Genomic DNA, 12,597 nt, shown 5'->3' on the forward strand with positions numbered 1-12,597 from the left:
AATTTGGAAAAAAAAATAAATAATAAAATAGGAGTGCAAGTCCCACTCTATTACATATGCTTGCCAACTATATTTCACTGGGATTGTTGAAATGTTGCATCAATTTCTTTGAAATTCACACGAGAAAAAGGGAATAATTAAATAATAAAACATGAGCGCTTTTAAGGAAGTCATTTTGGCCAAACTTTAGAAGGGAAGAAAAACAATGCTCTAATCAAATTAGTGCATATTTAATTAAACAGTCTAGATGGTCTAAAATATGGCAATTCAATTATTTTCTAGGCCTGTCCAATTCCATATAATGTTACGTGTGAACTAAAGAATTGGTGGCAGTTCACCCAATTATTCCATGGACGAACGACTTGCTCAGAGGGTTTAATATTAATGGCCAGCAAAGGAATTATGCAAAATAGTTTTTGATATTCGTAATGCCATTGGCCACTCATTTCCAGTTCAAACCAAAGCATACAGAAAAATCTTATAATTATTCTTGGAACATTTTCCAAATCTATCTACACCGTTAATTAGAAATGAGAAAATTACAAAATCTCTGGGACTGGCAGAAAAGGTAAACGATGATTCTACAAAATCACCTATGCCTACGATAGACTGACAGTCCAATTCATTTTATCTTCGATAAGGCCCATTTGTAATCTGGTAAGCACAGAATAGAGTTGTTGTGAAACAACTCCAACACCATTTCCATAAGATATCCTGCAAAATTCAGCCATCAAATCAATACAAGGAGAATGCTTTCATGTCTAACACTCCAGAAACCACACGTCCAGTCATTGCCCCTACTCAAAGCAACTGACGTACAAAAAGAAGGGAGATATATCTCAATCTAGTTAAACGATCTCCCATTTCCAAGTCCTCTAGAGATAATTAATGGTTTATGTTGAGGAGACTTAATCCCATTCTAAGCATGTCGAAATGTCTTCTAATTAAAAAACAAATGAATACGGGAGTACTTTCAATCAGAGGGCAAATTCAATTTCCCAACTACTCAATCCACGGTCTCGCTGTCTCACAACGTATCCAGATATTGTTTTTGTAAATTTTACCTTTTCCCGAGATATGTGACACTGCCCACAGGTGATACAACCACTGCCGTCCCCGTACAAAAGACCTCGTCAGCTTCAAGTAACTCATCCACTGCCACAAATCGTTCCTCAACCTGACACTCATTCAAATCAGTGCCAACTTCTCTCGTCTTTTTATCAGAATCCCTTTTTTTTTTTTACCAAGATAAACAATTAATATTCCTTACATAAGTATTTAAACCACCTAAAGAAATGACCAACTCAATCACATTTCCGTCTATAAAACATTTGTAAGAACGCCTCTTGAGATAAAATCTAAATATCAGAAGTTACATTTAAAAGTTTTTGTTTTTTTTCTTTTTTTAATATCCATGAGTGGACACCTCAACTAATCTCATAAATCAATCCATCTAACCTTACAACATTTAGGTTTCAAAAAAACTGATAGAATATTAAATCCTAAGTAGTAGTCATTGATTGAATTCATTCCCTCTAACTCTTTTATCAAATCTATAATTCTAATTGACTACTAAACCAATCGATAATGGTTTACATTTGAAAGTTGTTTCTAAAATGATTTTAAGAAAATCATGAATATGTTGATAGTCGTATAATAACTTGAATAGTACAAATTCCCCATACATAGTTTTTGTTCTTTTTTAATTCGTGAGTACCCAAGCTAAATTGTTAGCTAGGGTGAACTTCAATTATTCTTATGGGACAGCCGTTGTCAAAATGGCTACAAGTCCATGAGATATAAAAAATCTCAAGTACAAATGACCAACATAGTTTGAATTCATCTCTTCTAAGTCATCTATTTGTCATATGGCCCTGTTATTGACCACTAGATCAACATGTGGTAGTTCCTCTCAAAACTATTATACAGTACTTAGTTGCTAAATATAACCATTTAACAAATAATACGATTAAGCTTCACAAATGGTTTTATTACATGCATTGTAAGGACCTTTTAAGTGATCTAATATGACAATTATTTGACCCTACGACGAAAAAAATGAAGTCAAAGATATCTAGGCTGCCACTGGAGCTCGCCCTCAATCATTGAACAAAATAAGGGTGGCCTATTTTCCTTTTTTTTCGCATTAAAATAATCGATCTTCCATTGGTATATATTTATAGTAAAAAAAACAAAAAAGCCCAAACCAAAAGGAACAAAGACAAATGGAGTATTTGTAGGACTTGTTTGATAGATAATCTGAAAACAAAAATTTGAAAATAAGAAATTAAATGAAAATAGAATTATATTTCATGTTTTCAAATATATGTTTGGTAACATATTCAGGAATTAAATTCTAATTTAAACTATTACAATCAAGTTGTCATTACCCACTAAATATTAGTTGATAGTAAACTATTATTAATTTATTTTTGAATGTTTTATATTAAAAAAATTGTATAATTATTATTTTGTAATGTTATATAATTTAGAGGATAACTATAGTTTGGAGGAAGTTAGAATTTAATTCTCATGATTTGGTAAATACTTCATAAATAGTTAGGGATTAGTTAAGAGGATTTTAACATACCATAGGGACTATATATAGAGTTATATCAAACCATAGACTTAAATACTCACTTTTAAAACCATAGCGACTAACTCCTAACCATCCAAACCATAGAGACCAAATTTGCAATTTAGCCTGATTTATAATAGTACATTACATAATCCATATTTTAATTTTAAAAAATTAATTGAGTTTATAACATAACATATTATATTTCTAAATATTTTTATCTTTATTTAATATAATCCTGCATTTTAAATTTTAAAATTCAAATTCTAGATACAATGAAAACAAAAAAATATTGTTTTTAGAATTTGTACTGTTTAAATCACAGAATCCAAAAATGGTTTTAAAAAACAGAATCTAAGTTATCTGCTAAATACATATTTGTTGAACTTAAAGAATTTGAAAACATAAAACAGAATCTAGATTGTCAACCAAACCGTCCTTAATCATTTAAATACCTCGGGCTGGCAAGGATATGAGCAACATCAACTATACTTCACACGAAAATAGAAAACAAAAAAATGATGGAAGTTATAATGTTGAAGAACCTGAAATCCAAGGCTACGAGCAACGTCAATGATACTCTTTCGCGTAATTCCAGGTAATATTGTTCCTTTTATGGCAGGAGTAGATATCACATCCCCCTAATAAGAAAAAAAAAAGTGAAGAGCCGGGTGCAATTGCATCAGCCGATCAATACAAATGAGAATGTCAGGTGCATTCACGTGAACCCATATTCAATTTAAAGATTTTTTCAAAACAAACAGACCATTGCGGACAGCAAAAATGCAACAGGAAAAATCCAGCTCATGTAATTATCAAGATCGTCAAGACAATTTCAGAATTAAAGGTTATAAAGAAAATTCACGCGTTAATACTTCGTATAAATTTTGTCAGTCAGGTGTATCATCCAGCCTCCTTAGTCCAGCAGGAAAAAGTTGTAAATTTAAGAGCTAAGATAATTGAAAATTAATTGAACTAGAATAAAGGACGTTAGAGAATATCAGGTTGCTGGTTAGGACTGACACTACAGTAACTGTTCAGGAGATTCAGGTTGTAAGAGTGATAAGAACTTACGGAACGTAAATGGACAGGTTTAGAACAAAGAAATAAAAACAGTTTAATGGTATGTTTCTGAATTCGACCCTCAAAACCCTCCGTGAGATCTTAGGCATCGCAGCTAAAGTAAATAATCATATAATCCAAATAAATTTATAAAAAGCTACACAACTCCAGTCTCTGCCTAGAAGGATTTACATACCTATATACTTCTAATAAAGCTTTCATGACGATTCTATCAGATATACACCTTTAGAACGTTCAAAAACACAAATGTCTGAGAATAGTAGAGACTTGACTCAAGAAATAAAGCGCTCATTTAATAGTGAAGACATTAGATAACCTTCGACGATAGGGCAGGCAACGCCTATTTTTTTGGCTAATTTCCAGAATTATTTGAAGTAATGGCTCGCAGAAATCATCAAGGGTAAGTCCCTATTGGGTTTCTCACCATGCAGAGCATGGAAAACTAATCCTTGGAACCGTGTAGCTATTAATGTTTGCACAGAAGATTGAGATGTCACTGCTAATCTCTATATTTAACATCAGAATAATGCAATCATAAAAACTGTGAACATTTGGAGCATCTACAAGGAGAAATGTTCTTTTAAAAGAATATATATATAAGCAAATTAAGGCCTTTTTTCCTGTGACAAATTTGTTCTAAAATTTCTGATATTTTTCTCGTTTAAAAAAAAAAAAAAAAAAAAAAACCAATTTAACAAAAATAAAATAATAATAATAAAAGGATGGGATGCACCCATCTCTATGCTTTCCCTCTCTTCACTCACAACAAAAAGAATATATATATATATATTTCAAAAAATAAATAAAAATAATTTGGCACATGGCAAATTATGATTGGGCAACTTAGTGGGATGCATAAAGATGGGTAATACCCGATACACCTAAGTATTTTCCTATTTTATATGATTTAATCAATAAAATATGGTACAACTTTAACCAAGTGTTTCTAAAAGTAAGTTATAGTCTTGTAGATCAATTAAATTGTTAGAAAAAAGTCGTAAATAAATGAACTCATTCCTTAGGTCCTTGGTTGGTGAGTCCTTTATTATGAACCAAGATAGTATGGGTTGCCTTTATCCCACATTGGTTAGAATGGGATGACCAATGTGGTACTTTGGCTTGACTCTCCCACTCCAATAGTGTGGTTCTCCAAAGTGTTAAAGTACTTAACAACGGTATCAGAGCTGGTTGTTAACGTTCTAGAGTGGAATAGACGGATGGATGGTTTTGACTGGGTACGGCCAAGTGAAATACTGTCGAAGTAACCGCCAGGACATCGGGTTTCTGAGGATGGGGTATTGTTAGGAACCAAGGTAGTATGGGTTGCCTTTGTCCCACATTGGTTAGAATAGGATGACCAATGTGGGACTTAAGTGGCTTGGCTCTCCCACCCTTATACTAGCTTTTGGGGTGTGGTACTCCAAGGTGCTGACTAATATACAAGCTAATTTTTTTCCTATAGGAAATATAAGTCAAATTTCAATAACCAACGAAACATCCATATTTTTAGCCCTTGTGTCATCTAAAATTTGTGGACCCAGAAGCTGCAGATTTTTAACTAAGCCATGGATTTCCAAACATAAAAACTCGCACAGCTCTCCTTTCTGTGAATCCTTCAGAAAAATGCAAAAATATTTTGGCCTCATCTATGATAACTATTCTGTAGAATGTGGCTTGAGAGGAAGAGAAGCCCTTCTTCCAGGAGGGGGTATTTCCATAAATAAGACATTATTTTCTTGAGTCCTCTTTTTAGAACTTTACTAATAGACGTCTTAGTAACTCTTTTAAGTGACTACAACCCTCTTAGATTCTGTCAGTAAATTTTATTTTATTTATGACATTTGTTTCTAACTGAGAAAGTGATAATAATAATTTTAAAAAAAAAATAAAAAAAATAATAATAATAATAAGCTATAGTGTTCAGCAGAGTACCTTCACAACAAAAATATTGCATGAAGAAACCTCCTCGAGATATTTTTTATGTACACAATCAAGGTACAAAACATCAGAATAGCCTTTTGCTTTTGCAGCAGATTGCGCCTTCAGGACCTACGAACAAGAATTTAACAGGCAGAAACAATATCAATTATCCCAATAATAGGAGTGATTTTCCCATCAGTCTCATACCATAATTTTGTGGGGAGAACATCTTCATTTAAGTAATTCAGCTAACAGCATTATAAAAGAGGAAATACTTAGTTTCCTTCATCAGTCAATCACAAATTAAGATCAAATTACACATTTTCTAACTTAGGAGGTTAAACGTGATTGTGCTACTCCATAATAATATAACTAAAGCTTCATGCACTGGCCCTGGTTTAGTCGGGAAGCAAACGGTTCTTATTCCAAAATAATAAATAAGAAAATAGCAAATGGCTATTGAAAACGGTATCAACTGTTACATAACCCAGTAACTATAAATAATGTAAAATAGAAAGCATGCTCACCGCCGCATAGTTGCCAATGGTTTTTACACCTCCAGTACCCCCAGGTGTAGCACGATGCAACTCATGCTCAATAACTAAATTTATAGGTGCAAGGCCTTCCTGTATTAAAAAATATAAATCTTAAAATTTTAAAGCAGAGTAAAAAGCCGATACAACACAACATTAAGAGAAACTAATTAATGTAATGACATCACATATAAGTTTTTATAGCTGGGGGAAATCTTCTCAAAAGATATATATATATATATATATGTAGCTGCGGAAATGACCATACGTCACAATATATTTCAAGCATTACTCTAGCATTGACAGTTTTGCTTCCAACAATGCAGATATAGTGGATTTCTCAAACTAACACTATAACTTTCGAGCTTATAAATTTCAGCACTAAGGAGTTGACCATTTGTCCAAATCACGAAGGTTGCATTGTGACCAGTAATAGCGGCATTTAAGTTGAAATTTGAATTATGAATCAACTAATGAACAAAAACATGTGAAAAGGCCCAAAAAAACATAATTAACATTTACGAATATAATTTTTGAACATTCATGGATATACAAAATGACAAACCTTAAAATAGTTTCCGACAGGTGAAACATAAACTATGAATGTGTATTCAGGAGCAGGGGCAAGACCAAGAACTGCTCCGGTGCCCATCAGCAAAGGCCTGATGTACAATGAACCTTTACCTGAAGGGGGCACCTGAGATGCAAGAGCAACTAATTATGAACTTTTTATTTTTTTATTTAAAAAAAAAAAAAAAAAAAAAAAAAAAAAAAAAAGCACATCCCAAACAAACTGTAGACAATAATATTCATTACCCAACGTTTGTTAGCCGAAACAGTTGCCTTCACTGCTTCCACAAACTGATCAACAGTTGGTGATTGCATGCACATCCTCTCTGCACCCATCCTCATCCTCAACGCATTTTCCTCTGGACGAAAGAGAAGAATAGAACCATCTTCTTTTCTGTACGCCTTTAGACCCTCAAATAATCCCTACTCGGAGAGAATAATATTTATCAAGCAAAATACAGGATCTTATAAATTATATAATGAAAAGAATGCATTAGTAGTTCAATCATGTTGAATACAAGTATCCTTAATGTGTGATCATATACAAGTATACAACGGTCAGGATCCTAACTGGCAAGTTGAATTAGTCATAAAATGCAACAGATGTTACAGATCTATAATACTACGACTATTAAGCTTAAGTGCATCTTAAAGCTCAAGGATACAGATGTACAACCTATAGAACAAATCCTGTTCAAGTAAGGTCGTCTAAGCCTAAGTGCTCCTATGTCCAATGTTCCCAACAACGTTCAAGTTTACAATAAGTGGTGCTTTGTATGCCCATGCTTAAAATCTCCTTGAACACGGTAACAAATTTTGTGACAAATGTACTTTCTCCCTCCCTTTCAGAAGGCATTTTGTCCAATTCTAGCCACTCAATAAGATTACATCAATGCTGTTTTGTCCATCTATTCATTGTCCCTTAAAAATATTTGACCCTTCTACATAACTTGTGGGAAGATTGACGTCTAGTAAGAACAAATTTTAATCACAAGGATAAAATCAACCTGAAATAAGAATAAAAGAGAGCTATGCAAATGGTACCAAATTCTGTAGAACTTTCTGGAAAGTTATCTACTGGTACTGATCAGAGTTCAGTCAAAACAAGGACAAAACAACCTCCATTAAGAACAAAAGAGAGAGGAACAGGGGTAACAAATTTTACAAGAACTGTGAGAAAAGATTCAACCATTAAGATCAGATTTCAATCTTTTTTCTTTTAATAGATAAATAGAAAAAACAATTTTCATTCAAAAAAATGAAAGAACACACGAGCATACAAGAAACCAAGTCCAAAAGAGACGTCCTTCTACGAGAAGGAACTCTAGCTATGCAAAATGATATCTATAGAAAAGTTACAAAACGTCATCGAAATTGATGCCCATAAAGAAACATGATAACAAACAAGAGACCAAAATTCACTTGGGTCCCTATGCCTCCCTCTAAAAGTCCTATTATTTTGCTCACCCCCACAAAATCCATAAGGAGGAACTCTGACAAGCGTAATTTGCAATTTAAAAGCGACCCTTCTTCCTATGAGGTGGATTGAAGAGGAACTCCTCGAACATACTGCTACTATAACCCTGACGAGTATAAGAAATGTCAAACGTCCGAAAAAATAGCTCCCAAACAAAACTTGCTAACTCACATTGCCAAAAGATATGATCCAGTCATCCAGATGGACCAAATCTTCCTCCACCTTTCAACAAAAAATACAACAGAACGACAAACGAGCAAAGGTAACTTACTCACAACTCAATCCATCATATGAGCATGGTTGTGAAGCACTTGCCATGTAAAGAACTCAACTTTCCTAGAAATCTAAATCCTCCAAAGAAACAAAAAGACCAAGTCATCTAAGGGAGAATGATCAACCAGACCATGACGAAAGAACTTACACGAAAATCCCTCTGAAGGACTGGATCTCCAAACTCTCACATCCATTCTCTCACACCTAAAAAATTGACTCTCGAGTAAAGAAGAACACGAGCTCCCAAAGCAAACAAGGAAATCTACAATAATAAAGTAGTTTTTAAGAGAAGGCAAACGAAACAGTTTAAAAATAAGGCACAGAGAGGTCTATCCCCACCCAATGATCTTCCCAGAAGTACAAATCTCTCCCTCCCCCACTACACAATGGACTAAATGAACAAAAGAAGGGAGCTCTTTTGAAATATCCTTTCAAAAGTTCTAATGAGTATCTTTAACCCCTTTAGACAACCACTCAAAAGGACGGAGTCATGTTTACTAACAATGATCTTACGCCGAAGGTAATTAGGTTCAAGGAGAAACACCACAACCATTTGGCTGAAAGGGTTTTACTACAGAACCTAAGATTTCCAATATCAAGAACCTCCTTAGAGATCGACCTCTCAATAATCTCCCACCTTACCAAGTGCGAAGCTTTACCTTTCCCTTCATCGACCCCTTCCCAAAGGAAATCACACATCAATCTCTCCAAGCTCTTTTAGACCTTGCACAGGGATATGAAAAGCGAAAAGAAATAAATGGACATGTCATTCAAGACAAATCTAATCAAGGTAAAGCCTACCTGCTTTAGAAAAGAATCCTTTTTTCCAAGAAGCTAACCTACTTATCCACCACCAAATCCCACAAAGCGATCAACTTGAGAATGCTTCCAAGAGGAAGATCAAGATAGGAAGAAAGAACATCCACTACCAGAAGGAACAAAAAGGGGGGCAGAGGGTCTCCTCGTCTAAGCCCTTTCGAAGCCACCAATTAACCCCTCGAATTCCCATTAATAAGGAAAGAGTAACAAACAGTGCTCAAGCAACACACATCTATATCCTTCATTTATAACCAAGGTCTTTCTTATTCATCACCTTATCCAAAAAGTTTCAATCCACATAGTCATAAGCTTTTTCAAAGTCAGTCTTAATAACCACTCCTTTCTTCTGTGATTTGTAATCCTCAATATCTTCATTAGCAATAAGGGCATGATCCAAAATCTGTCTCCTAGTAATAAAAGCTCCTTGCGTGTCAAAAATTGTCGACAAAGCACCCTCTTTAGCCGATTAGGCAGAACTTTGGCAAGATTAAATTACAGTCATAACAAGGATAAAACCAACCTCAGACAAGAGTGAAAGAGAGCAAATGCAAAACTAAACCAATTGAAAATGATAAAGCAAGAAATTAAATCATGCTACTTCATACATAGAACATGAGACAAACTTCAAAAGTAAGAAAAAGATAAATATCACGTTTAAAGTAATTGAATGTTGTAACCTGCCCATAATTTAAGACTCCAGCTGAAGGACTCAGTTCAATGTTCCCAAATCGCTTTAATTCACCATCGGAAAAATTGCCACCTTGAGGACATTTCATGACATACATATAATCAGTAGGAATTATTCCAAAACCAAGGTTGTCCCAATCTAACTCAGGTATTTCCGTTGCAGATTTGCTGCAGAGTTGCAAAAATGTTGTTGGATATCAGTTGAACGTAAGAAACATAACACTCCGCACAGGGTATTTCGTACGTAGATATATAACCATTTTTATAAGGTGCAACATCGTGAAGTAACATCGGACAACTGCTGATACCCTTGGGGTGATTATCTATACATACTCAACCATTTTACCCTTTTTTTTTAATGAAAACAACAATTTTTATTGAGGAAAAAAATGAAAGAATATAAGGGCAAATGAAAAACCATCCCACAAAAGAAGGAAGTTTCTTCTATAAGAAGGGACTCCAACTATGCAAAATAACACCTATGGAATAGTTACAAAAAACCCTATTATTTCGCTCTCCCCACAGAACCCACAAAATAACAAGTAGCCCTGCAGAACAAATAAAGCGACCCTTCTCCTCATAAGGCAAGTTGAGAAGAGTCTCCGCGATCATAGCACAAACATCTAAGACAAGCAACCACAATGTCAAACCATTGGAGGAAAAATAAATAAATAAATCCCAAACTGAACTGGCAAACTCACAACACCAAAGAATATGGTGCAGGTCTTCCTCTGCCTCTCGACAGAGAATGCTACAGAAAAAGGGCCAACAAGCAAGAGCAACTTCCTCTTAAGTGATTCATCATGTTGGTGCAGCTGGGTAAAACTTGTCAAATAAAGAAGCTCACTTTTCTAAGGATCTTAATCCTCCAAAGCACTGAAAAAACCGAGCTAGTACTCAACCATTTCACCAGGGCTCATATAATCTTATTTCATTAATGTCATCCCCAGAAGTATCCCAAAACTTGACCATAAATCACAAGAGATTATGAACTGAAATATGATAAAAGAACTTCCTGCTCTTCCAATCAAATTACATTTCTCACCATTAATTTAATATATTCCTATATTAATCGAGTATATCACCAAGAAAGATGGATTCCACCGAGGTAAATCGTACATATAGGATAGAAAACAAGAACAAGAAGAAACCGTAAAGTTACCAAACAAGATTTTCACCACACCTGACGGGAGAAGCCGTTTGGCTAGCATGGAAGGAAGGAAAACAAAGCTTCTTCTGGAAAGAAAAGACGAAAACAATGTGAAAATGAAGGAAAAAGACAGAAGCAATAAAGGTCAAACAGCAATCGTTCGAACAAAGGGAAAAGGGAGAAAGACCTTGAGAAAGAAAGAAGACGAATGCTTTCTATGGAAGAAGGAGGCTGAAGATGAAGAGGAATGAAGAAAAGGAGAATAATGGCGAGAAGAACATAGAAGATAATTTGGCCTGAGACCTGCAACGGCGGCGCTGCCCTCCATTTCTCTCTCTCACTGTGAATTCGACTCCCACGTTTTTCCTTCGATTCCCTCTCTCTCTCTCTCTCGGACGGAAACAAATGGTTGAAAAAAAACAAATGGAAATTTAATATTGAATATTGTTTCCCCTTCTTTTCTTCCCTCCCTTTTTTAATGGGAATTCCTTGTTTTTCTTTTCCGTTTACTTTTTTCTTTTAAATAAGTAGCGTTATAATTCTAAATTAAACTTTACTAATTTAGTATGAAATAATCCACAAAGTGAGAATTTATTTTATTCTGAAGATAAAATTGTATTTGTATAGATAGGAAATAAATAATTGTCTCAATCTTTGTAGTATAGCTTCAAGACCTTTCATACATTGTAATGTAATATTCTTAAAAAGGAAATTGGAGGGAAATAGTCGTTGATTTGAAATTTAGGAAGAGTTTATTGTTGTTATTATTATCAATGTTGAAACAAATATTAATATGTGGGGTGACTATTTTCGAAATGCTAGTTTTACTTCTTTATTTTTATTTTTTTTTTTTTTCCTTTTCCCCTTCCAGTCTGGCAAGTGATTAGTCTTTTATTGATTTTTTTTCTTTAAAAGATAAATTATATACTGAGAAAATTGCCAAACGAAAGGAAAAATAAATAAATAATTGGATTAAAATGAATTCCCTAATAATTAATTACAGTTGAAAAACGATGCCTTTACAGTGTCTTGTTAAAGGCATGGAGTTATCCAAATGTGTAGTAACTTATCCAACAATGAATTAGCTATATGTTCCTTTTCCAACTCTTTATATCATCGTTGACTCGAAGAAAACAAAATTATATATAAATAACTAATAATCTTTTTTTGTGGTTATAGATTATGTTATTAAACAAAATTTATGTCATGTTTTAGTTTATGTTTATCTTGGTAAGGACTTAATCGTTTATTGGTCCAGTTTTATTAGTATAAATCGTACGTTAAATAAATTCATAAGGTCAAATAATCTATTAATTGAATTCTGGCCGTTTTTTTACTTTGCCATTTACAACCATGTTTCTCCTAAACTTACATGGTAAATACGTTAAAGTCATTAAATCAAATCAAATTAGCATAATCAAACAGTTTAAGAGCATAAAAATACATTGCCATAGAAAACTAAATAGAAACAGCATTTGTTCATCTTTCCTCTGATCTCTTCGTTAAT

The 12,597-nt window shown here is 33.9% G+C and overlaps 1 protein-coding gene across 1 annotated transcript; it reads right to left on the reverse strand.

Moving 5' to 3' along the window:
- Window positions 1-400: 400 nt before the first annotated feature.
- LOC120073149 (branched-chain amino acid aminotransferase 2, chloroplastic) lies at window positions 401-11,584 on the reverse strand. The gene is made up of 10 exons (XM_039025803.2): window positions 11,278-11,584; window positions 11,124-11,176; window positions 9,931-10,108; window positions 6,931-7,107; window positions 6,680-6,811; window positions 6,109-6,207; window positions 5,594-5,710; window positions 3,124-3,219; window positions 1,065-1,177; window positions 401-714 (listed from the first exon to the last, which is right to left on the reverse strand). Exons 1-10 carry the CDS (start codon window positions 11,416-11,418, stop codon window positions 600-602), a joined length of 1,221 nt encoding a protein of 406 aa, XP_038881731.1. The 5' UTR covers window positions 11,419-11,584; the 3' UTR covers window positions 401-599.
- Window positions 11,585-12,597: the final 1,013 nt, after the last annotated feature.

This window comes from Benincasa hispida, chromosome 3 (genome assembly GCF_027475165.1).
Source record: "Benincasa hispida cultivar pf3 chromosome 3, pf3_genome.v1.1, whole genome shotgun sequence".
In the NCBI taxonomy this organism is placed as follows: Eukaryota; Viridiplantae; Streptophyta; class Magnoliopsida; order Cucurbitales; family Cucurbitaceae; genus Benincasa; species Benincasa hispida.